This window comes from Amyelois transitella, chromosome 12 (genome assembly GCF_032362555.1).
Source record: "Amyelois transitella isolate CPQ chromosome 12, ilAmyTran1.1, whole genome shotgun sequence".
Taxonomy (NCBI): Eukaryota; Metazoa; Arthropoda; class Insecta; order Lepidoptera; family Pyralidae; genus Amyelois; species Amyelois transitella.
The window spans coordinates 7813266-7841150 of record NC_083515.1 but is presented as its reverse complement, the minus strand read 5'-3'; the positions used below and the strand labels follow the sequence as shown (position 1 = coordinate 7841150).

The 27885-nt window shown below is 34.7% G+C and overlaps 1 protein-coding gene across 1 annotated transcript in view; it reads right to left on the bottom strand.

The window, feature by feature from the left end:
- The window catches only part of LOC106141618 (uncharacterized), a 33056-nt gene extending 6405 nt beyond the window's left edge, over positions 1-26651 (bottom strand). The window contains exons 1-3 of the mRNA XM_060947087.1: positions 26573-26651; positions 8344-8555; positions 6268-6406 (exon numbers count right to left, since the gene is read on the bottom strand). Coding sequence (XP_060803070.1) covers positions 6268-6406; positions 8344-8555; positions 26573-26651 — 430 coding nt within the window. The remainder of the gene's footprint in view (positions 1-6267; positions 6407-8343; positions 8556-26572) is intronic.
- Positions 26652-27885: the final 1234 nt, after the last annotated feature.

The window sequence follows — 27885 nt, the reverse complement described above, 5'->3', positions numbered from 1 at the left end:
ATTGGTGACACATATAAAGTATAAAGTAGTAGGTAGTTATAATGGAGGAGAATAGTCTACCGGACGTCACATCAAGAACAACTAATAATCTAGTACTAATTCTAATTATAAATATGTATTAATAAATAATACCATGCCAATAAAATTCTGCAAAGGTGTTGTCAATAAATTGATTCCACACTGTGAGTAAAAACTTAATCCATTTTGACAGGGCGTGTGCACAAACAAAGGAAAAAGGAACATTCACGACCGTTTTTGTTTTATTCTGAATTTCTAACAGCGCAGGAAAAGCATTTGTGATACCCAACGCTTAAAACAACACGAGCAGTTATTCCTTCCGTTTAAAATATTTAACTTCATATTTTTTCAGTATATCATTCAGTTGGAACAGCGGAAAAAAAACACGCGGTTGTCAAATATTACATTACTTATACTGCACATATCTTTATGTAGATCTTTATATTGCGATTTTGTAGGTTTGTGTATGATATATTTTCAGATCAACCGTGTAGACTTTGCGCAGTTCGAGACGACTATTAAGATAATGGTGAATGTGTGATATTTAGATCAATAGTTTTCGATCTTCGTGTATGAAATTTTGTCATAAGGTTGTTTTCGTACATAAAATCTAGAATTATCCAATTTTTGACAACCTTACATTCTTCCTTTTATAACGGAAAATGGTAATCAATTAATCAATTTAAATCTGTAGAAAGAGATTTTTTATTCACATTAAAAAACATACTTCATTACTCAATATAATTTATTATTAGATCATTGACAAAGATCTTTAGTCAGAAATTTAAATAAGTACTATAACAATTTTGCATTATTTACAAAGGCATTAAATTTGATCTACCTGACTATAACAAGCTGTGAAATTTTTTATCATGCTCACTTAAAATTCGACGTAAATTGTAATTAAGACTATGTTGTTATCACTTATATATGTAACGACGTTTCAACCGCCGCGTTTGGCCCGCCCGTCTGCATCCAAAGCCGCACCCATTAGCCGCTCCTGCACTTCCGCGCCCTCGTGCGTTGACCCCATCCAGGAATTTATTAACACGGTATAAATCAGAATAACCCCTGTACCCGTGACGTCACGCGATGCCGAATCCGATTCACCCTATTGTTTTATTGGTAATGATGACTGCAACTTTTTGTAAAAGGCGTAGATAAAGGGGACTTGGTGAAACATGAGTAACATTTGTTCGTACCTATTTGTTTAGTTTGTCACGCGTGTTTTCTATTAAATATTTGGTAGGTTGGTAGGTGATTTGTTATTGGAGGTAAGAAAAATATATTTTTAATGCGTAGCCAACCTATAAAGGAAAGGAAAGAAGTTCAACCAAAGAGCAGATAATTGCAGCGATTAAATAGAAAATGGTGTTAGAGCGATCTCACTTCGTGGACAATCAATATCAGTAAAAATCATTTTTAAAGAAATTATGATTACAATACAAATAATTATAAAAATCATATCAAAATATCATTAAATACTTATAGGGATATTTTTCACCTCCACCAAAAATAATGAGGTGCCAATGGTCGACCCCTTCCCTTTATGATTTACTCACTCGATTTTTAAACATGATTTTTTAAACAAAATATGAGAGTTTCATTTAGGTAAAAGGTTCCCGGCACCAATACGAAAAAGAATAGGACCACTCCATCTCTTTCCCATGGATGTCGTAAAAGGCGACTAAGGGATAGGCTTATAAAATTGCGATCCTTTTTTTTAGGCGATGGGCTTGCAACCTGTCACTATTTGGATCTCAATTCCATCATTAAGCAGAGCAGCTGAATGTGGCCATTCAGTCTTTTCGGGACTATTGGCTCTGTCTACCCCGCAAGGGATATAGACGTGACTATATGTATGTATGTATGTATGTAAAAGGTTTTAAGTTGAAAAATTAATTTATAACCATAAAAAGAAAAATCCTAATGAAAAAGCAAAATTATAATGAATTACTTTTGATATTAACCACAACTTATTTTGCAAGCGTATTTTTCAACAAAAAGACTCATCCAGATTCTTTCCCATTATTTAGGTACCTAAAGAAATGTAGTAGGTATAATATACCTATCTAGTAACAATGTACTAATTTTCGTGTGTTACCAGCGTGATATGATCTAGTGACCTTATTAAAAAAACTAAATGGTGAACGATGAGGCCACACCTGAACAAAGTGGCGTGATGAAATGGATTTGACCCGGTTAACCAGGCCACGTAGTTTCGTCTAATGTACTCGTATATTAATTACACACGGTCCCTTTACGGTCTCCAACTTTTCCGACACGATGCTAAAAGTATGGCTTTTGAAATATATATTTAAGAATTGGTAAGGTTTTGACTCAAAAAGCGTGCCGCCCCAAGGTTTGAATCCTACCGCGAGCAATGTACAAATACTTTTTTCTAAATTACGTACATTAGTTTGAGAACCAACATATGCTCTTGCATTTGCGATAATGGTACTTTTTCGACAATTGACTGTAAACATAATCCAACTTAGGCTCCTTGCAACGTTGCAGAGGTAATACAGCGCCCGTCTCATGGCACGTCCGACGCCATTATTATTACCCGTAAAACAATCGCTGAAGCGTTTCTCGTCATAATAAAAAGTGAAACGGCGATAGGAGTATCTTCGAGTAGATCCAATATCGTGGATCCAAGGAGTCGTGGACGCAATCAGGTGTTACCCAGTAGAATGTGGACTCCTTCATCTAACACACCAATAAATGAAGGACGCGATCCTCCTCAAAATCTCCTCAGATGTATGCGATTTTATGAAATACACACACACATATATGTCACGTCTTTATTCCATAATACATGGCCAGTAGTCACCCGAAGGCCACAGTTGGCTGGATAGCTTATCCAATTAATAATTGTATTGAAACTTGGATGAATCAAAAGAAGTATACATGAAGAATGACAAGTGGAATCTAAGGAATTTTTACGACCGTTAACAATTGGTCTTTTATCATTTCTTATTTTCTGTTTTTCTATATCTTTTGTAACAGATAAATCAGATATATGCCTTTAATACGTTTGTGACTAAGGGGGCTGGTTCTGTCGAAATATACCCTTACAATGGCAATCAGGTTTTACAGACAATCAATCACGATCTCGCGAAATTCACTCAAAAAACACTCTCCGATCGACGACAGCAGACATGTTTGAGATTTGTAAGTTCTTTGTGATTAATTACTGCTACACACAGAGGAGGGAATGTCGGGATAGCGGTTGGTGTACGATATAGGTACTACGATACTGCTAGAGTGAAGAGGATTATTCGCAATTACAACTTTTTGTTTGCATTGAAACGTACATATAAACACATATTGCAGGGCGGACCGAGCCAACCTTTTTAAAGATTGCAACGGAATTTATGCATTAAAATCTTATTTCTTCGTTTATATAAGTTCTCCGAACATTTAATTCTAATGCCAACGATTTCTAACTCGATTCGTTTGTGTCGGCCAACAGATGTCGCTTTACCAAACTTCCCGCCAAACTGTCATTACTCCAAGCAACTGGTCTAAGTTGCATTAATTCTATTTGTTACACGCCGTATTGACTTCAGTACTAACTTGCGCCTCGTTATGACCTAGATAATGTTAGGGCGATCGTGTATATTTAGAACGGAGAGAATCGAATGAACGGGGACGACGGTCTGGGTCACTTCTATTTATTTCGAACTCTATGTAATTTATTTTATTTTTATGGAGATTTATATCTTAACGTTTTTTTAATGCTTATATACACATTTATAATCACGTCTTCATACCTAACGGGGTAGGTACACAGAGTCAACAGTCTTTTAATGATGATAAATAAATTGGTATATAGCTACACTAGTAGCTTTAATTATGAATAAAAAAAATATTAATATTATTACATCAAAGGCCCAAAACGATCAGAAAAAGAGGTTATTATATCAGAGACACGAGTAATCGAAAAACTGACCGAAATCGCTAAACTTTGAAATTTAGACATTATTTTCACAAGATTTAATTATAATTTAATGTCAATTTCTGAGATCAAAAACATTTCATATAGTTTACTTTAAAGATATTTACGACTAGCTATTCATGTATACTTACAAAGAAAAAGATCTAATTTTACTAAGGACGTATTTTAAAGTAATTTCGGATATTGCCAAGTTGAGCTCTAAGCTATGCATAGCTTAGATTATCTTACGGAATGACTGAATTTACATATAGAATGAGGACTCAATATTGAGTAATTCACCGCTCCAAGATAGAAGTCTAGATTGATAAACACACATGGTACGAAATAATATTTAAACTCCTCTTATTTTTCTACAGGTTGCATGAAAGATACATATTTAATATGATAAATATTTGCTTTAAGTTTTCATTAATATCTTATTAAAAGCCAATAAAAAAATTATACGTAGCTTTAAAGTAAGAAAATCGTATTTGCAGTCAAAGTTATAATATTTAAAATTGTATTCAAAATGACTTTATGTTGCCGAAGTTAAGAAAGCTGAAGCTTTACAGTGAGGGAAAACATCATGAGGAAACCTGCACATTCAGGCAACTGGATGTGTACAACCATGATCCAGTACGGGTTAGGTTCCCCTGCCAAAAGGTTATGGAAATCAGATGGGAGTCAGATCAATCCAGGATCCATGGTCAAAAGCTTACCCCGGGCTCCTCTCTAGAGTTGTAAAGATGCAACCGGGACTATAGCCGGGAAGAAAAAGTTAAGAAAGCTGATATCAATTATGATTAAAATATGTAGCCGTAAATAAAATTGATGTATTTAATTGATTACATTTTCACTGTCAACAGTCTAGAATCTAGATACCTAATAATATGTTTACGACTTATAAGGACAACCAATACATAAGGGATCATAAGCTATAAAGTCACACCGGTGAAAATCCAAACATTTGTAACATTTCTTCATACCCACCAAAGCCATTAACATTGAATCACTGCCTTGATACCCTATAAGAAAGCCTACAAAATAATGAGTGCACAGAAATATATCCATTTGACTGCTTTTTGAACTTAGCTACCCCAGGACATGGAAAATGGTTGGATAAGATTATTGTTTCATATTGTTTAATATGGAGACACAAATTCTATACCAGGGCAAAGGTTGATTCACGAACTTTGATAGGATATAATTATGTCTTATCATCTCCTTCTTTTTCTTACCTTATAAGGCAATATCTAAACTTTCCCTCTGTCTCTATATTTGTGGAAAACCGTAGGGTAAGAAACCATTTCTTTCCATTTCTCTGGTACAGAATTTGTGTCTCCATATTAAACTATATGAAATAATAATCCTATCCAACCCGCGAAGTTTATATTGGGAAGCTTAAATAGAATCTAATTATGAGTTTTTCGATAGAGTAGTAGTAGTAACTTATATGTTCCGATTTTTGTTCCTCAATCGCCGTTACATAACCGAGACAGTGTGTTTTCTATTAACTAATATAAATTCTTCCTTCCTTCCAATATTTGATGAGTATTTTTGATTGAGCTTTTTGAATCAGATAGGGATTTTGTAACATATCGTAGAGATTTTGTGGGAACACAATGTAACTAACATACACGTTATAATATTAGTTATTCTACCCTCATAATTAACTTCCGTCTTCTTCATTGCTCGTACTAACTTTTTGTACTCTCCATATTTGGTACCGAAGACCAGTCACCAAGCATTATCGGTAAGTTATTGGGGCCACGCTTTGTTTTCCTTATCCGGTTATACCCAGACATTCTTGTTCTTCCGGTTTGGCCTTATTAAAATATGAGAATTTTATTCATAGGTGCTATAAATATAGCATAGGAGTTTAAGGAATTATGTTATATTTGGTTGAGATTTTCACCTCAAGCTTTTAGGTCAAGATATTATTAACAAGTGTATCACACGTATGGTGATGACAGAGACTATAATCACTAGACTGAAATGCCACGTAAGAATATAAGAATAATTAAAATACAATTATAGTACTTACATTCCTTATTGTAACAATACGGAGAAACCTTTATGCAGATCGAGAAAAAATATTTAAAAATTCTACGAAATAGCGAGATTGAATCAAAATGCAAACTAATAAAATTATAATAATCACCTATGAAAGGACGCAATATACCTACGTGACCAATGTATATATGTTATTGACCAGTCTGACACCTCAATCATTTAAGTAGGTACTCTAAAATTCATTCAGGTAAAAATTTGTGTATTTTACAGAAAACTAGTACAATATGTATACTCACATGGTCTGCACTTGTATGCGACCTCCACGAACTTCCTCGCGTGAGGACAAGGGTCCACCAGTCCTGACTTCGGTTTTGTGCTAAATTTGCACTGCGGTTTTTTCTGACACGCCTCCACCACCGTTTGGAGAAGAGAATACTGTTAAACAAACACAAATACATTAACTTAATTCATAGAAGCTGCACTAGATGAATTTGCCTATCCTATTAGTCGCCTTCTACGACATCTATGAGAAAGAAATACACGCAATACCTTTCTATTTCTACAGTGCCCCACCACACGGCAGATAATGCCGTAATGTAACCAATTTTAATGAAGATATTAATATTATTACCGGAAATGTAATCTTCAATCCTTTGATTAACAGTCCTTTTATGTCCACCCTTATCTCATTTCAAAGGAATTTTACAGCGAGAGTTTCTATCTAAGACGATATTTTTCAGCGTTTTAAGAATTCCGACTTGGAGTCTAAGTTAAGATTTATTATGGAATCTAACTGATATCTGCGACAGTTCAGCTATTAGAAGGAGAATTGGATTGAACGATAAATTCTAGTTTTGAGTGCTCCAACGTCTGACATTAAACTTTTAAGACATATTGAATTCGATAAACAGAATCGCATCATCAATATTAATTTACTTCTTAACTTTTCTAATAGTAATACTTTCTAATTGAGTTTATTTGTTAAATGTATAAGTATGATAAGGAGCTGTATACCTATTGATATTACAGTAGTTTCTTCATTAGAACGTCGCTGAGCGAACCGTTAAGATGCAAGAATATAAAGCGTGAGAGGCCCAGGTTCAAATTCTGCTTCAGCTATGTACCAAAGACTCTCAATTATGTTTACTAACTTTGGTTGCCAACAAATTTTCTTAGAGCGAGGGAAAGCTTTGAAAACCGTGACCAAATATGGGCAAGGTTCCCGTGCAAAAGTTACCTAGGTTATTTAAGCCCACCCTGGGCTCATATCACAGAGGTAAGAATGTAACCGGCCCTTACACCAGAAAGAAAAAACACTTATTTTACACGAGGTGACGGTGACTGCCTTCTGATCTCCGCAACCAAAGCTATGATATTACATACATACATAAAGTCACGTCTATATCCTTTGCGGGGTTAACAGAGTCAACAGTCTCGAAAAGACTGAAAGGCCACGTTCAGCTGTATGGCTTCATAATGGAATTGAGATTCAAATGTTTGAACAAACATACATCACGCCTTTTTACCGGAGGGGTAGACAGAGATCTTTCTATTATCACTCAATACTAGATCAACGTTTCTAATAATTAAATTAAATGCCTCATATTACTAGTGTGTGCTAATTACTAAGGCTATCTGAAATTGATCGATACTCATATCATTACCACGTCATTATGACCCCAGCTTATCCATGCAGTACTTATGTCGGGTCAAAGTGGGCTAATGTTAACTTCAATCCTATTATCATTTCAGCATTATGATTTGAATAATACTGGATGACTGATTTCCACTCTTAACGTTTGATGTAATAAATCTAGCAGCATATAGGTAGGTTCTGCTCTGGTATTCGTGATAGACTTCGGATAAATTATAAGCAAAATAAATAACAACAATATCATAGTTGCAGTTTGGAATAGAACCACTTAATATTTATATATTTATTTCTACGTATTATATATAGGTATACATCCTGTTTGCTTTGTTAAAGCATTTATTTATCTTGCTCTGCGCCAGCGCCAATCTCCTGTTTGGTTTCCTTTCACCCAAAGGTTGACTGGAAGAGATTGCATTAGCGACAAGTCCGCCGTTGTACCACTTTTGTCTCTTTTATGCTGTTTTTTAAGTTTTACTCTCATGGTGCAATAAAGAGTTTTATCTATCTATGTATCTATCTTTCTCATGGATGTCGTCAAAGGTGACTAAGAAATAGGCTTACAAAATTTGTTGGATTCCTCTTGTAGTCGATGGGATAATAACCTGTCAATATATGAATCTCAATTCCATCGAGTCTTTTGGAAACTGTTGGTTCCGTCTACAACATAATAAAGACGTGAAATATTTATGTATGATTTTAATAATCCATTGACACTTACCTGCATAGTATTAGGCCACAAACATTCTTCTCCCACCACTTCCACGTCGACACCTCTCGACTCCTGCGCAACACAACTCCTCCCCTCCCCCGTCGCTTTCCCATACTGGGCCACTTGGATGCTGATAGCTGTTCCCGTGGGGCACGCCAGGGAGACCATCTCATCATCACAGGAGGCACGCTGCATCATTTTGAGAGTACCCAGAAGAAGAGCTGTGGAAAAGAGATGCATATTATATTTATATAAAGTGAGTAAAATGAGTAAAAAAAGCAATAAGTTCTAGTAAATGTTAATTTGGTAGAGACGAAAAGTTGAAAAAACGGTTCAAAAAAGATGACCTTGGGAGAACATGGTTCCCGTATTAATTGTAAAAGTCAATTTAAAAGAAGCTTTAGCTGTAAACGAAGATTCTTTGTCAAATACTCTGAATCTCAATTTTCCAGCACAATGTGGATAGCTCTGTCTGAGAAGACAGAGATAAAGATGCAATGTGTAGGTATAAAATATGAGCTATTATAATGTTTTAATTCCTTACATATAGATCACAAACATCCTATTATCAGTTCTCATCCCTCATACAGTATCAAACAAACAAACGGTGTGGGTTTATCTTAAAAAATCCCCTGTCCCCGCTTACACGCCATTCATTGCTCGCTATCTACTGCTATCCCACACAGACCCATCAATTTTCAGTCTTTAGGAGACTTTCACATGGAACTGTATTTTTTTTATTTATTTTTTTTTTATTTATTTATTTATTACACAATAATCATAATGAAACTTAAAAACAATATTCCGCAAAACTGTTTTCACAGTTTGACTGCGGTCAGTCTCATTTAAGCTACATATGTACTTCTATAGAATTTGAGAAGAGTTTTTTTAATTGATGCGTTGGTCCCACATACAGATCTAATGTATATTTTTAAAAATAAAATTTTATTTTGTCTAAAACTATAAATTGTTATCCGTTTTCGGATAGGTTTATAAAGGATTTTTTTTTAAGTATGGGAATATTGAAAGGATAATGTACTTTATCCTTTCAATATTATAGGTATAAATGATAGTTTTGTAAAACTTCACGTCACGCAAAAGTACCCTTAACCGACGGGAATGCAGGAAATAATTGATCCATGGTTGAAGAAAAAGAAGTATTAATCTCTGCTTACACCTCCTGGAAAGAGGCGTGATCTTACTCTTATCTGTTCGTAAGATAAATATTCACTGTTTTCTGAAATATAATTTTGAAACTCATTACAAACCAAAAACCGTTTCAAGCATATTAGTTCCCTTAACATGACGTTGTAGTGGGGGACTTAAATCCCTAATTTTATTGGTGTAAATATCAATGATTCAAGATTGGTTGAGTTACACTAATCTAGGATTATTTACAGCATTTTTTACATATTTTTCTTCGCTTCGGTGGGAAGACCTAGACGAACATATCTTGATCAAATTAAGGACGTCCTGGTGAAGGGTCAGGTCAAAAGTGCCCGAAACCGCCGAGCTTGCATGAAGAGAGTTATGAATGTGGATGAAGCAAAGGAAGTATGCAGGGATCGTGGCAAGTGGAAAGAGGTAGTCTCTGCCTACCCCTCCGGGAAAGAGGCGTGAGTTTATGTATGTATGTATGTATGTTTTCTTCGCTATGTTTCCATCATATGAGAAAACATCTATTCTTTAAAATAGTATTAAAAATAGCGTATTATGTCACCCCCTTTAGGCTATCTCCCGGGAATTCTACGAACACCTTCTATACGCATTTATCTGTCTACTATTGTTTCACACGATTTCCCTCATGACGTCATCTGCGTCACATGTGATGGCCTATCTTTTGTCTCTTCTTCATTGGAGGTCTGCGAAATACATTTCATACAATACCTACCTTGCCATTATTTCAAGATCAAAACCGCATGCTTCTATTAAAAAGACACACGATGCGTCTAACAAAATAACGGAACACAAAAATTGCTGCTGATAATATACCTCGTGTTTTTAAATATATGGTTATATTATATTATATATAAAATTCTCGCGTCACAATGTTCGTTCCCGTACTCCTCCGAAACGGCTTGACTGATTCTAATGAAATTTCCTAAGCATATTGAGTAGGTCTGAGTATCAGCCATCATTTATTTTTCATACCCCTTAGTAGTAAGGGTTGTTCACCTTAACATTTTTTTCACTAGAAATAACATACTTACTTAAAATTTATTTATATGGCAAAAAAACGTTTGCCGGGACAGCTAGTAGTGTATACTCGTATTTTCCTACCAAAAATATTATTTTTTTCTCTCTGAGGTTTGGGTTATTATTTTCGGCCAGGACGTGATAAAAATGTTTGACCGAGGTCATTATCATAAAAAAAAACATGGTAAAGTGTGTTATCTAACTTAAATGTTTAGTTCCCTTTTCGATTTTTATTTTATTAATCAGCCCAAAATATCTTTTCAATGACAATAAATTTACCCAGGAATCAAACACAAAGCCATATGTTAATAATCACTAGGGAATCAAAGGTCTTAATTATTATATCTATAATTAAATATTGTAACTAATTAATCAAACAGCGAATGCTCATTGCCGATACCTATACAATTTAGAGGGAAATTCGTATAATTAATAGTAAGACCGTGAGATCATTTACTTAATTAATTCAATTAGACCGAAGGGAATTTTGGGAAATATTATCAACGTTTGTTTTGGCTTTCATGTTTCCCGCAAATTAAGGAGATGGAGCTTCGTTTCATTGACAGATGGACTTTTTATCTGATGTCCTCGCTTTGTGATGAAGGGTTTTCAAATGGAGTTTTGACAATTGACGTGACGCATGACAAAGGTCGTAAAGGTACGAAAATTATGTCGCACTGACAATTCCTTTATGTAATACATTTCTATTCAAGCTTTTGTCCGTTACTCTGGTCGCTTATCGAAAATCTGAAGAAAAGCACATCTTATCTCATAGATAAAAGTTTGTTCGTAAACTCTTTATTGTAGGTACTTAAATATAAATACAACTATATAAATTCTAAAACGGTCATTGGATTTAGAAGAATATATACAATAACGGACTTATCCCAATCGCGACTTCTTTCAGTCAACCAAAATAAAAAGGAAAATCCAGAATCAAAGAGGCAGCATAAAAAGCATGAGGATGCGTTACAGTAATCAAATGTGTCATTATAATAAAAGTATTTGTAGTTTTTAATTTGTTTGTTTATAAAGTCTTTATTATACATAAGAAATAAATAAAGTACAATTTAAATTCGTTCTCTTATATATGCTTGATATTACTTAACAAAGGTGCAGTGTCCTTACACTAAGATAAAGATAAGAGGTAAGATATCTCCAGAACTAAATATTCCGAACGTTAGCTATGCACAGAAGATATCGCCAATAATGTAAGGACAATTTATTCAATTGTTTTCGCCATTTATGATATTCGCAAGGAAATATGAAGTGGCCCTTATATGTATATTCTACGGAAACCATGCGGTCATTTTTAGAACTACCATAGTTAATTAATAAAGAATTCTTTTTTTAAAAGCGAATGATACTGCCTAAGGAAAATGAAATGAGACTGATAAACATTATTCATTTGAAACTAAAAATATATGTGTCTTTGTCCCTTACGGGATAGACAGACTAAAAGGCCACAAAAGAATAGCTATAACTATTTATTATCAACAACTAATTCTTAGCTGTCTAAAATATTTCCTGTTGAAATGAAAAGAAAATACTTCTATTTATTGCCACAAAGAATAACTTTTCGCTTCAATACAGCAATTGAGGCACAAAATTCATTGCGGTTTCGTCAAAATGGGCCGGAATATTTTAATGGCTGTCGCTAAATTACCGTTACGCTTAGGGTTGCAACGATAAATCGAAAATCTGATAGCATCGATAACTACATCGATATCTCACAATCTTCATATGATAATACGATATGGAGAAAATATCGTTAGACATAATAATTTTGGGAAGTATTCAAGTGCAGGAAGACCTTAATATTGTTCATATTATAGGTTATCAGAGAATTCGACGAACTATTATTGTAAGTAATTTACAGATAAATAAACATATAACAAATATCGATATTTTCGATATAAACAGTCGATCTTAAAGCTAATTGGTATTTTCATCAATATGATAAAACTAGAGGCCGCCCGCGACTTCGTCCGCATGGAAACCCTATCAATCCCGCGGGAACTCTGGGATAAAAAGTAGCCTATGTGTTATTCTGGGTCTTCAGCTACCTACATACCAAATTTCATGGTAATCGGTTCAGTAGTTTTTGCGTGAAAGAGTAACAAACATCCATACAAACTTTCGCCTTTATAATAGTAGTAGGATTATCGATAAATTTATCGATATTAGAACCACCTTGCATCCCTAGTTATGCCGAAACTTTTCCAAATGCCGATGAAAAACCTATGGCGGCGGCCCAACGGTTGGCAACCAACAAAAGCGGAATTTCAACCTTGCGTTGTTAAAATTAAATTCCTTTTTCGCTAGCTTTATTGAAATATTTTATTACTGTTCGCATAGTTTAACAACTTTTTTTTAACAACGCGATGATGCACCATTTATGGTTGTAGTTTTTATATTAACTCAAGGCTCGTACAGAAGATGGGATCTATATGACAGTTTGTAGTGTGCACGACAAACGCATATTGGAGGAGGGTTAACAGAGACTACATAAGTCCGCCACGATTCCTGCATACATCATTTGCTTCATCCACGTTCATCACACATTTTTAAAAGCCGTTGAGATATGACGGCTATCACTGACTAGTTAATTTTTCATCGGGGTATACCCCTAGCTCGAAGAGTAAAGAACTTTGCATACATACATACTAGTGACGTTCTCTTGCGGGTAGACAGTGCCGACAGACTTAAACTGAAAGGCCACGTTAAGCTGTAAGGTGTGTATTGAAATAGTGACAGGTTGCCAGCCCATCGCCTACAAGAGGAATCCCAAGTTTATTTATAAGCCTATCCCTAAGTCGCCTTTTACAACATCCAGGTGAAAGACATGGAGTGGTTCTATTCTAAGTGCCGGAAACCACATGGCACATGAACTTTGCAACAGGTAACATTTTGAAACTCATATGGTTCCTGCTCAAATACCCTGGGGGTGAATTATGCGTGGGTTATCTACCCATACTAAGAAAATCCAAATACGTACTTTCCTTCTGAGAATAAAACTTCGTTGATAAAATAACTAGCGTATGCCCGCGGGTCTACCCGCGTAAAAAGAAATACCACTGAATCGTTACTTTCTCGTTCAGTGGAAATTTCGTGAAAAAACCCCTTTATACAGTACCCTTAAGCTACATAAAATACAATTTTCAAGTTTAGAGGTTTAGGCTGTACAACGATATGTCAGTCAATCAGGCAATCAGTGAAAGATGTAGACTATGTCTGCCTCTCCTGGAAAGTGGCGTGTATTAATGTAAAATAATAAAAGTTGTCGTTTAAAAGTATCAACTTAATAAAGAAATCTAATGAATATTTCATAACGCTGCCGTCTTATATCCAAATGAAAAATGTTAAACCTTAATAAGTAACATTATTAAGGAAACATGAGATTATGAGTTTATTCAACAATTTCGAGGTAAACCAAATAAAAGCCCAGGGCCAGCAATTTTTGAATGCCACAATTTCACCGAAAAATAGAAAATACATTTTACTTACTTATAAATATAACAGTATTATATATAAATAGTACAATGCAACGGGAAAGTCTAAAAATGTTTTTATGAAGTATGAATTTTAAAGTGACAAATATAAAAATGTCTCTGGCTACCCTTCCTGTAAAGGACTGATCAAGTACCTATATAAATTACTTGTAATATAAGAGATTGTTTAACGCGAATGTACCCGAAAAGGCTCGGCCAAAGGTTTTACGCTACGAGCTACGAGTATGTTTTAACACACCACAAGTTTACTCCGTAAAAGTCAACGAACTATATGTATTTTCGTTCAAAAAACCGCATGTTATCTTAACAATTTTACATAGAAATCCGATTTTGACGTGCGTGTTTGCAAAGAGGGATTTTCCTTAGCCAAATATTGTGTTTGGTGAAAACATTTTTTCCGTGTAGTGTATGTAGTATGTAGTCACCCTTGTCCCTAACTTGTCGGGCCAATATGTTAGGTTAAACCTTGATGGACGACTCGCCCCATCGGATATTGCTATTTACCGCCAAGATTTATAGATTTACTTTGTTTATACAATATTGCCTTTCGTTGAAAAAGTAAGGTTTATCAACATTATTTAAGTTTACATAATATATTTCAAGGGATATTGATTAAATAATGATAATACTTGTAAGAGATCAATAAACTGAGTGAAGAAAAATAAGTAAACAAGGACAGCGGCAAATAAAGCGAAGTAGTTTTTTGCCTTTTTTATGATAGAGTAGGTATGTAACTAAAGCATGTTATGAGTGAGTCATTACCAAATTTTCATACATAGGTGACTCCGCGGCAAAACGCGACATCAAATTTAAATATTTCAGAACTAATTTACTGTTTGCTATCCACTTGTAAAGTTTTTATTTTCTTTATTAAACTAACGAATCAAATAAGAATACTTGAAATAATCATTATCAAAACAAAAAGTATTTCAATTTATTTTGTGTATGCATGAAATATTCCCTTTACTTTGTTTATTGAGTTCACCCGCAGCTCCGCTCGCGTAAACTCCCGTTATCTCATGTTCCCGCGGGAATTTCCAAAAATACCGTCTTCTATGTTAGAACGCGGGTATTTAACTATGTGCTAACCAAATTTCATTTGATTCGGTCCAGCGATTTAGCTGTGAAAGCGCAGACAAACAGACATTCTCATTAATAAATATAAGCAAGGTAAACTAACTAAGAATATGCTTTTCCAACGAGGATATCAGGAAATCGTATCTCAATCGTAGACCACAAGAAACGTATCTTACTTATATCAAATTTAAAATCGCACAACTAGTGATTTTCTCTGTGAGTTGATATGATAGACAATTAGTTAGTTTCCTCTTTAACACATATAGATGAGTAGGGACGTGTCCACGATCACGTGAGCTCTACTGATAACGATCACTCTATGCCAGCATTAAATCACAGGAAAATTTACTAGGAAACTAATGATAATAGCATCTCTCCATTATTCCGGTACACACGCGGTACCAAAATAACCACTTTATGTTTCCCCGGGATGTTAGGGTGGGTACACAATAATGAATGCGCTGGGATTATTTATATAAAAATATAACATAGGACGTGCCTTTGGGTTATAATTTGAAGTTCTTTTTTAGGTTAAAGAATAAAAATCGAGTTATAATTGTGGCATTTTTATTTATGTATTGAATAAAAACTTCCAATTCTTTTCTATTTAATAGGTACGCTATGAAATTCTCATACTTTGTACTCGTATGAGATATTAGACATTATTCTAACTTCATCATATTTTTATAACGGGAACATTTAAAATGCAATGTTCACTCTTTCACGTAAAATCTAAGGAATAAATTTATGAGATTTTTTACAGTAAAGTCAGAATATCACGCAGAGGTCTAAAATTTGCACGATAGCGAAGCCGTGGGCAGATGCCTGGTGCTACGAAAAAATCAGTTTATGTGTTCTCGTCTTTAGTGGCACAGTGCTCAACGTTAATTGATGAATTTCACATAAACGCGGGACAAAGAGGTCGTGCGTGAACCTCGGAGCCTCGCCCTTCTCGTATATTAATTAAAAACGTGACAGCCGCGAATTTAGCCCTTTTCATGCTGTAACAGAGTTTGCTTGGAGGCCACAGAGTACTGTAGATTTCAAAGGATTGAAGTATTGTGACGCGTACTTATCATATGAGTCTTAAGGTTGAGTCTGTACATTCTAATTATACGTTGATACAGTCAAATTTCTTATGAAAAATCGTTGCCATACTCTAGTACAGAATTTATACATTGAAGAATTGTGGTGCTTGCATATTTTTGTGTCTCAAGATCGGACTACTTTGTTAAACAACATAAATACGGCCAAATAATGAATAATTTTGGCGAAAATTGCATAAAAAAATTAGTTAATTACAAAAAAAAAGTAACGGCTCAGGTTACATTGCTCAGATACTCAGAGTCATTAAAAATTCTTTGATGGGTACGCATATCAACTGTATGATTCACCGAAATCTATAAAAATATGTTAAAACAGCAAATGATACATGCAATGTAAATGAATTAATCAATTATGACTACAGATGCGATCTCAGAACAACAAATTAAAAAGAAACAAAAAAAATATTGCCACCACTTGGTTTGTCACGTAAAAATCGAATGCAATTTCAATGACAATATAAAATATTGTCTCGACTCAATACGAGTCGGTGTTCTCAGAAAAAAAACTAGAATGCAGTTGAGCTGAGGTGCACAAGAAATACCTTTTTGCTGGAATCGAAGGCGATATCACATCGGAAATAGAATCATTCGATACAAAACGAAACTAGACTCCGCTTAACACATTGTGCTGCAACGCCTTTGTTTAATATTTTCATTTTTATGTGATAGAAAAATGATATTGTCGTTGTTTAAAATATAATTTGAGTATTTCTACGTGAAACTAACAAAAACTTTGTTTTTTCATACGATGTTTGAATAAATTTATACAATAAAAAAATATTGAATAAAGATTTCAAGTTTTAAACCGGCATAAAACGAATTGTTTATCAGCGATTATCTAGCGTTTCGCTGAACCGATTATGATGCTGTTTTCAGAAAAGTGTTTGTAACACTTAAGACAATGTTTAAATTTATTTAATGTATGTAATCTAATTATGACTAATATGATAACTGAATTTGTTTTCCACTATCGTAACAATTCATTCAACTGTACTTTGACACATCGTAAACCAAAAAGCGTAGTCTACATTTTACAATTTAACACTATGTAAATTAGCACTTTAATTAAGTACTTAGTGAATTATTAAGCTGACCTTTAACCGCGCGCTTCAAAGCCAACATCTAAACGTAATTCTAGATAACGCTTACACAAGATTCTTGGACATTCACCGAAGTTTCGAGTAAATGAAGTTTCTTCTCGAAGTTGTACCGTTGGCATTTCCTAAATAAGTACAATCAGACTAAAGTGCAGACGATATGCCTTCCCAAGAATGGAGCCGAGATTGCATCACAGTGCAAAGCCAAGTTGATTTGGAAACACTTACCTTTGAGGCGCTCTCCACTCTTTTGGAACAAAAGATATATTCAGATATATTTCAAGAAATGAAATACCACGCAAATTTACGTTCTAGACTTTGCCTTGGTTATTTTTTATTTTACAGAAATAAAATATTGCCAAAGATTCATGTTATCTCTGTGTGAAATTTCCTAAAATTTTGAGTTTATTTGTTTATTAGAAGAAAATCTTAAATATTTTCTGATTATAGTATTTCAAAAATGTGGTATTTTGTGAACATAATGCCCTGTTTTTTAAATGTTTTGCAAATTGCATATACTGCGACTGAGGGTTAGTATGAAATTATGAATAGAAGAGAAAAAGGACCACTTCCCGAATGCAACCTTTTCAAACTAGTGATCCATCTAAGCATCAGAAAGGGTCTTTGAAAATCTTTCCGAACAATCAGTAAGTTACACACGAGCAAACTTTTAATATTCCCCAATATCCGCGTATTAAGAAGGGTTAAAATTTTGTATAAATAATCCACTTTGTGTCCCAAATTCCTCCCTGGACGCGTATTTGTTTTACAAATAAGGTTGATTAATGGACGTGCACATATGTTTGAGTCCGGCCCTGGTCCCGATAGGTGTGGTGTTCCTTTGGGAATCAGCTTGACCTGTTAAGTCTATGTCTGAATTATTTGATACTTCATTTATTATTTGGTCGCTTCTAGATGTCACAGGTTTAGGTTAGTTTATCGTAGTTTAGATATACACATGCGGGTCTTTCACGAAGAGGTGGCGCAGAGATGAAATATTTCTAGTAACATCCAAAAGTACTTGCGGGTTTAAGGTACTCTTAGATAAACATTTGGATATATTTAATTGGATAAACTCTTTATTACACCGTAAGAAAAAAAAAACAGAAAAAAAAACACAGCTTATGAGGTGCAAAGGCGGACTTATCGCTACAGCAATTTTTTCCACTCAACCTTAGGGTGGAAATATACCATTCATTAAAAATAAACGTCCTAAATTAAATCTCCCAGTTGCAAACAATAGCAAAAAACTAGTCTTGAAAAATATCCTGAGATCAATTTTAAAATACCTCCTTCGGCTTTGATTTTATAGCAGGCTTTATGAACGCTGTACAAGAAAAGTTTAATTAAGTCTGTGCAGTGTTCTTGCAATGTAAAACATCTATTGGGTTCCTTCATCAAAGTTGAGCCTTGACCGACCGTCTAAGGAAACAATAATGCTTTATGTTGAACATCTATTGAGATTACTTTTTTTAGTTAAAAAAAAATACTTTTAACAGGATTTCCTACTGCATCTTGAAACTTTCGTCCGCATATAGCTAAAAAACTAGTTAATTCAAGTTCCTGCTATAATTACGGTTTTTTTTTTCTTAGTGACCCTTTGAACATATAACAACATTTCAAATCTCTAGACCAAATGGGCTTTACTTTAGTATTTAAGCATAGCATACATATTCTAGATATGTTATTACACAAGACCTAATAAAACGGTTTGAAACAACACAATGCCTACATGCTGTTTGTAAGATTTGGACAAATTGTAAGAGAGCTGCTTGAAACCGATGTTAGATGTACTCGTATTAGTTATTTCCCGTAAAGTTGGATCTAAAAACCTGTTTTTCACGTAATAATGACTAAAAGTCAAGGCGTAAAGACTAGTGTATTCTAAATTCTAAGTAAGGTTGCTGTTAAATAGACTATCAAACCTAAATGGCTTAATCTTTTTACAGTACATACGTGTAGCATCAGGTTCTATATTACCTTGCAAGCTTGAAGCTTAGAATTTTACTGGCGATACCACCTTTGATAACAGAGTGGAAAAGTTAGTAAGTACCAATAAGAAGACTGAAACGGAACGTTCTTCTCCAATGTCTAACGGCATTAAGTTACAGCAGCATTGCGATTCTGGTCGCGTACCACACAATCTACAGTTTGTTCTGACAAGTTTATACCTGATTTAGTCTGAAAATATTCTTTCTGAAACAAAAGAGCGAAAGAAGTTGTACGAGTGAACTATAGTACGTGTTCAAAAATATTTTTGCAAATGCTCTAGTGGGCAATTTGCATGTCGTAGGAATAGTTGTTATGGGTCGAGACGACGTTTGTCACGTTTTATTTTTACCCGTAATAATTACTAGTAAAAGTGGGAACTTGATCCAAATTAACATTAAAAGCGCAAGTTTAATAAAATACAATAGTATTCAATTGTTCTGATTTGAGCCACTAAGAAGATACCGACATTCAACACCAATTTTTACTCCCACTCTTTTACTGTACAAGCTGTCCGTCTATGGAATGCTCTCCCTGTCGATATCAGGAAAGCCCAGACTATTGATAGTTTCAAAAATCTCGTTAGGTCTCATTATCTTTCTACTCTATCCTAAGTATATGTTATTTTTATGTATTTATCTGTATTTATGCGTATTTGTATGTATTATATATAGATATATATTATGTATGTATTTTATTATGTTCAAACATTATTTTTCTTGCTCTGCGCCAACGCCAATCTCCTGTTTGATTTCCTTCCACCCAAAGGTTGACTGGAAGAGATTGCTTTAGCGATAAGTCCGCCTTTGTACCATATATGTCTGCTTTGTGTTGTTTTGTATGTTTTACTCTTATGGTGCAATAAAGAGTTTTATCTATCTATCTATCTAAGATTTTTGAAACCATAAATAACAATCGCGGACCGCTTAATTTATGAATGCAACTGCGAAAGTCCGTCATTACTTCTACGGATTAGCATTATGACCTACAATATAATTCAAAATTCGTTTATAGATAACCATCAATACTGTATTCCAAGATTAGTTACCAAACGCTAAGTCAATTACCGGGAGAAAGTAAAAGTACAAAGAATAATTCCAGACCACACAACAGAACTTATACGCGTATGCATAAAATAAAATAATTTCTTCTTTTTCGATTTTAAAAATCACCAGTTCTACGGCGTAGCATTATGATTCAGATCTCGTAGCACCGAGTCTACAGCTCGCTACGCCGATCCCGTCTGATTCCCGCGACATCATACTCTTTGATGGAATAAACAAACAGTGAAGAACTCGCGAACGAGCACATGTTTATTCTTAGGGCTTCTTACACACGTAATTAAATTTTGGGTAAAGTTTTAGTGCCTAAGGTCTACAGTCATTGGCTCACGACAAGTCAGTCGGTTACGGTAGAATAAACTTGCTCATTACTTATCTTCATACCAGCATCTCAACCATTCAACCATCAAGATACCACCACCTTATCCCACATTATAGGCTTTTAAATTCGACAAGGTAAATGTGTAGGGATAACTTCTTATGTGTTCGGGAATGTAACCCTTTATTGCTTATTAAGTATACCTTTATGTGCTTAAAGTACTTAGTTACCATAATTTTGAAATTGGGAACAATTTAGACCAAATAAAGAACAGGATAGTATTTTAAAGGTTTTAGGTCTATTTTAAAAAGAGAAGTCTTTCAAGTTGTTTGTTATTTTGTACACAACTAGAAATACTTTTCTAACTAATTTCAAAAAAGTAAAGATATTTCAAAACACATATGTTTAATTTCTACTCAAAATACAAATGTCGACATAAACTTATGGAGCAGTTTAGTTTTAATAATAACCAAGGGAATATTTTAAGATAAAGTTTACTAGTTTAATTATGTTCGTGTGATCTTCACAACTTTTGATTATCAAATTATATCGTTAAGTCCGTTAATAAAATACCCGAACACTTGATAAATGCCCATCTGTTCCACGAATTACGAAATTAATATTTTCCTGTATCAAACGATTTCGTGGAAATATTTTGTGTTAACTTATATAACGAGTCCCGTTATTTACTTGTTTGGTAATTACCTTCTCTATACACGTTTATCTATAATTATGACCTTTTCACAACTTAGTGCATATTAATCTCCAAAGGTCAGGAATTATAAAAAACACAGTGTAAAAGTCAATCAAGAGAGAAGCTTAATTATTATAAGCGAAGGTGTAGCAACCTGCCACTATATCATTGTATCTCAATCCTATCATTAAGCCATACAGCAGCTCGTAGCCTTTCAGTATTTTCGAAACTGTTCACCCTGTTTTCCCGTGAGGAATAAAGACGTGATGAAAGGTCAGGTCATTAAAATAAAACGACAACTACCTGACCTACATGACCTGGAAAACAGGATACCCTGACTTAATTGGAACTTGTTTACATATTTATCTTTCATATCTAGATGCAGTTTAATAGTTGTTTTATCAATTTAAGGTTATCAGAAATAATAACAAAACTATGCAGATCAGTGTAATTAATAGACTTAAGCTCTAGGAATGCGTGGAACTCTACTGACGCGGTAATAGAGGCGAATTTGCAGTTAATTTGGGTAGGTTGATATGCTGTTGACTTGGTAACATGATTTGTGTTAACGTAACAGGCGACTTAACCTAAGTCGCTTTTTACGACATTCATGGAAAGGCTATGGAGTGTTCCTATTTAAAAAATTGCTTATAAACTTGGGATTCTTCTTTTAGGCGACGGGCTAGCAACCTGTCACTATATGGATCTCGATTCTATCATTAAGATATACAGCTGAACGTGGCCTTTGGTCTTTTCGAGATTGTTGGCTCTGTCTTCCCCGCAAGGGGTATAGACGTGATTATATGTTTGCATATATGTATGTACCAATCTATTAATCGACACATAACATTATGTGCTAATTTAACTACTTCTTTAATATTATTTTATTATTTTTAAGGGGATTGGTAGTTACCTAATACCTACATACATACATACATACATACATATGGTCACATCCATATCCCTTGCGGGGTAGACAGAGCCAACAGTCTTGAAAAGACTGAATGGCCACGTTCAGCTAGTTGGCATCAAATAGTGATATGTTGCTAGCCCAACGCCTAGAAAAGAATCCCAAGTTTGTAATCCTATCCCTTAGTCGCCTTTTACGACATCCATGGGAAAGAGATGGATTGGTCCTATTCTTTTTTGTATTGGTGCAGGAAACCACACGGCACTGCCGGGAACCACACGGCACCTAATACCTCTTTTCATATATTGCATTTGCCTAAACATATTAACATTTGCCAGCAATATTATCCAATTAAAAAGCGTGCCGCTTTGAGCCCTTTTTCAAAGGTTGCATCTGACCTCATTTTCTTGATGTTGTACATATGGTACTAACGTAAAACACTTATAGTCCAAGATCCCAGAGCCGTAAGACACAACTTATTTTCTAAAGAATGGATCTTTCGATTCTCAGTAGTCTTTCATGTACTTTTAATACCTGCATGTTTGTGAGACTTGCCCGGTGACACCTGCGCAGGTACCAGGCGAGAAAGGTAACTAAAAATCACAGTTACTTAACTTAAATTTTTATGACTCATTTTTATATATATTTTATAGAATATTACTCTGAAGTCATATCAGAGAAGTCAGACGCTTTCCATGCGCCAGAACTTTTGTCAGACGCTTTAAAGCTCTATCAAAAAAAAAAAATAACTTAATTTATTTTTAAATGTCTGACTTTTATATATGTTATTCAGATAACTATAACAAAGTTGTATTAAATCAGTCAGACAGTTTGTAATGACCAAACACCCCTTAAACACAAGAATTACTCAGCCTCGAGTATGAGCGCGATAGCACAATGCGCATGCGCGTCAGAGTAAAATATCTAATATTTGAAAAGTACTTACTGTTTTCAATTTCATATTTTTGCAAATCTATTATTATATTTGTCATTTTATTTTTTAATTGTTTATGATTTTATTTTTACAGAAAATGCTGCCAGCAACGACAATCTAACTGATGATGAGGACGATGACTTGAGTGGACAGTATAGAGATTTAATAAATGATGAAATTTCAAATGATTATTTTGATGAAATAGGCTCAAAAACTACTGGACCGATTTTAAAAATTCTTTCACCATTCGAAAGCTACATTATCCACGAGTAACATAGACTATATTTTATTTTGGAAAAAAATAGGGTTCCGTAATATATTTGGATTTTTCGGACACAAACTGAAAAAATCAACCAAAAAGTTACTTATTTTGCGTACGCTGCCTAAACTACAAAAGATAGAACCATAAAATGTTTTAATTAATTGTAGATCTTATAAATATCTACAAAAAAGTCCGCGACACACTATACCTATCTATGTCGAGTGAGGCACAACAAACACATTTTTATTTAAAAATCTTGAATTTTTTTTGGTCTACATTTAAACGCGTTTTTTTTACTCATGATATTAATCCTTATCAAAATAAATAATTTCATACGTACAGTTTATGTAGATAATATTTGGTCTTGAATGATTAAAATTGGACGTTTGGTTTTGAAGTTGTGGTGAAATTAAAATATTAAGATTTCTGCTGCACGGTCCGTTGCGAAGTGCTCCGGCTGCTCCCTACGCAGCGGTCGTGCGTGAAGTCTTAATAATTTTCATGAGATTATTTTTAGCTTTTGTTCTTAAAACTACACCTACGCAAAAGTTCTTCTTAGATCTAAACAATATCCTAAAACAACAGGTTGCGCTGCGGGACTGCAGGCAGAAGTGACACTTTTGCCGGGAGCAAGACTTTGCCGCTTTGCGGGCGGTCCTTTAGTTAGTTCTAATAGAGATACATATATTTAGTATCGGCTGTGCATCCGTGCGAAGCCGGGGCGGGTCGCTAGTTTAAAATAAAATAAAATTTTCATTCTTTTTGAAAGGCTATTGCTACAAAAAAATTCATTTTCCCCTATTTATATGCAATATATTATATTATTTTAAAAATGATCAATTATTATTTTAATTATAAATTTCATCGTATTTGAATAGATATGCAAAAATATGAAATTGAAAACAGTAAGTACTTTTCAAATATTAGATATTTTACTCTGACGCGCATGCGCATTGTGCTATCGCGCTCATACTCGAGGCTGAGTAATTCTTGTGTTTAAGGGGTGTTTGGTCATTACAAACTGTCTGACTGATTTAATACAACTTTGTAATAGTTATCTGAATAACATATATAAAAGTCAGACATTTAAAAATAAATTAAGTTAATTTTTTTTTGATAGAGCTTTAAAGCGTCTGACAAAAGTTCTGGCGCATGGAAAGCGTCTGACTTCTCTGATATGACTTCAGAGTAATATTCTATAAAATATATAAAAAAATGAGTCATAAAAATTTAAGTTAAGTAACTGTGATTTTTAGTTACCTTTCTCGCCTGGTACCTGCGCAGGTGTCACCGGGCAAGTCTCACAAACATGCAGGTATTAAAAGTACATGAAAGACTACTGAGAATCGAAAGATCCATTCTTTAGAAAATAAGTTGTGTCTTACGGCTCTGGGATCTTGCTCTATTAAGCTAAACTAATATCATAAATGCTGTTCGTTTGTTTTAGTTTTGTAAGAGAAAGAACACAAATATCCTTATTAAATGATCTCTTCCAGGCTACCGGCAAATAAAAGGAGATTTATTTAAATGTTAAGTGAAACAAAATGTCTCAAAATTAATAATTGAAAGTTACGGAAAATTGCCGTGCGGTGTCCGTCACTTAAGAATAGAACCAAATCATATCTTTCCCATGGATGCCGTAAAAGTTACGCGAAGCGACTAAGAGATAGGCTCATAGACCTGGGATTCCCCTTGTAGACGATGGGCTAGCAAACTGTCACTATTTGAATCTCTATTCCATCATATTGCCATACAGCTGAAAGTGGCCGAGACTGTTGGCTCTGTCTGCCCCGCAAGGTCTATAAACGTGTGTATATGTATGTATGTATGTAGTACGTACAGAAATATGTTTGAAGAACAATACTAAATACCCATTTCTGTGATTTCTGTAGCGTCTGCATACACGTCATTGCTTACGCCACACTTCTGACAGCGTAAAGGTCTACCTTAACGTTCATACATTTTAATGGCCTTTCTGTCTTCTCGAGACTCTATGCACCCCCTAAGGGATTGAGCTGATATATATCATTCATTTAACTTTGCAATTCCCCTTAAACCCTCAAGGCATTGATTAGGAAAGTAAAATATATATACATATATATATATATATATATATATATTTTTACAGCCACATCAATCTCTACCATAAAATACACACATATGTGCAAATACAATCATAATAAACCATCCTTAACACAAACAAAATACGCCTCTATCGGGTCCCCGGCGTATTAAACTTTTATCCGAAGTACTTACGACCTCTTTCAGTCTCGAACTCATAAAAGCTCTAAGTGACACGACCGCAGGCGACCGCAGCTTTGTGGAGATAGTAAAGAACTATGCTCATACTTTGCCTTTAAAGTTCCATACACATGTCACGTCTTTATCCCTTACGGGGTGGACAGAGCCGACAAGTTTGAAAATACTCGATGGCTTAATGATGGAATTTCGATTCATTTATTATTACCTTTAAAAAATGAACTTATACATTAATATATATACACAAAACAATTCCTATAATAATCCGGTCTGTGTGAGTCTGTCATTCTTTCAGACATTTCAGAAAAGGCTCACTTCATTTCTTTCGTCGATGGTAAGAAACGACTAAGGGAATAAAGTTTTTCACCTGGAAAACCACAACCCAAGTTGAGTGAGGGAATCTCCCCATTCTGCAATTATAACTATTGGCAGGGTCACAGAGGTCACACAGAAGTCAGGCATTATTTGCAGACTCCTGACTTCCCTCCCCATGCGATAAAAGCCAGAAAGATAATGATATTTAATAAAGATTATATGAATTACTACTATAAACTATAACCATAGGTTACTAATTTTATCATTATATATATATACATCTCATGAAACGTGGAACACAAAAGCTGCAAAACATTTCAAACATGATCGAATCGAGATAAATAAAGCCATCTATAAACGGGGTAAGCAAAAACATCGCCATCAATTAATTACTAATCCCATAACATATACAAAACCTCGAACACGCGCGAGGTGTTATTAACTTAACGCCATTAGCCATGAGTCGAAACCCTCAGTAATTATGTTTGTAATAAATCGTGCACAGACCTATATTATCTGAGTTGCTGCAGGAAGGGCCCGGGAGTAACAGGAAGCCGAATACGAGCACGAACATTACTCCATACATCTTCCAAAAAGTCCGTACCCTCAAGGAGGAAATATGTGACAAGTTATAAAAAGTTTACGAAAAGTTGCCGGCACAACAAACTCACTTTTAAAAAGTAAACAAATTTGAAAAACGAAAAGTTGCTCGAGTTGCGATCAGTAACATTTCAATTACGATGGTCCTATTTATATGTCAAATTCGAAATTCGAACGGCCGAGCACGTGACATGTGTCACATGGTGATAACATTGAGCCGCGTGTCAACTCGCGCCGGGGAAGCAGGGGCGTGTGGCCACAATGACTCCGGACGTTCGACTGACGCGGCGAGTTACAAACGCCATACGACTATTGGTCACGACTCAAGCGAGCCCATCAATTTTACTTGACGTTTCAATGAAAACCCTCCCCTTTTTTCCCCAGGAGAGAAATTACAAAGTTTTGTCGTTTATAATTAAAAATGTATCGATGCCGAAGCTTATCAAACTCAAGTTTCGGCTTAGGACGGAGTTAAATAGGCTTATAAGCCACTTTCTTAGACATAATGACAATGTTCAAAAAGTACCTTATCTGTAAACCACAACAATTTTTTTTTAGTTTTAGTTACAGATACTTTATTTTTAATAATTAAATTAAATAAACCAATTAAGCAATTAAAACTTTCGTATGAGTTGACGCGAAAAGCAAACATTTCAACAAAACCCATATCAATTTTCCTAAACATACCTTCAAATTTGGTTAATTATGCAAATAGCGGTCAACCCGAGAGCAAATTTGATTTCTCAACAATAAAACGAATTCAACATCGGTTGATTTATCAACCTAATACGGTTGGATGCATTTGAATAAATCACGTAGAAAAAAATCCGCATCACGTACGCGTATTCTGACAAAGGTGGAACTAGTGATGTGAAAAATGAGCCTTCAGTCTCAGACGGCGACCCTTTGACTAAAGGCTTGCGAGCTCCAAACAATATTTATATTTGAAATTGTTTGTAAGCAGTTTGAATTTTAAAAGTACCGTGTTGTTCCCGGCACCAATAGGAAAAGGAATAGGACCACTCCATCTCTTTCCCATGGATGTCGTAAATGGCGACTAAGGGATAGGCTTATAAACTTGGGATTCTTCTTTTAGGCGACAGGCTAGCAAGTTTTTATTATTTGAATCTCAATTTCATCATAAAGTCATATAGCTGAACGTGGCCTTTAACTCTTTTCAAGACTGTTGGCTCTGTCTACCCGCAAAGGGATATAGACGT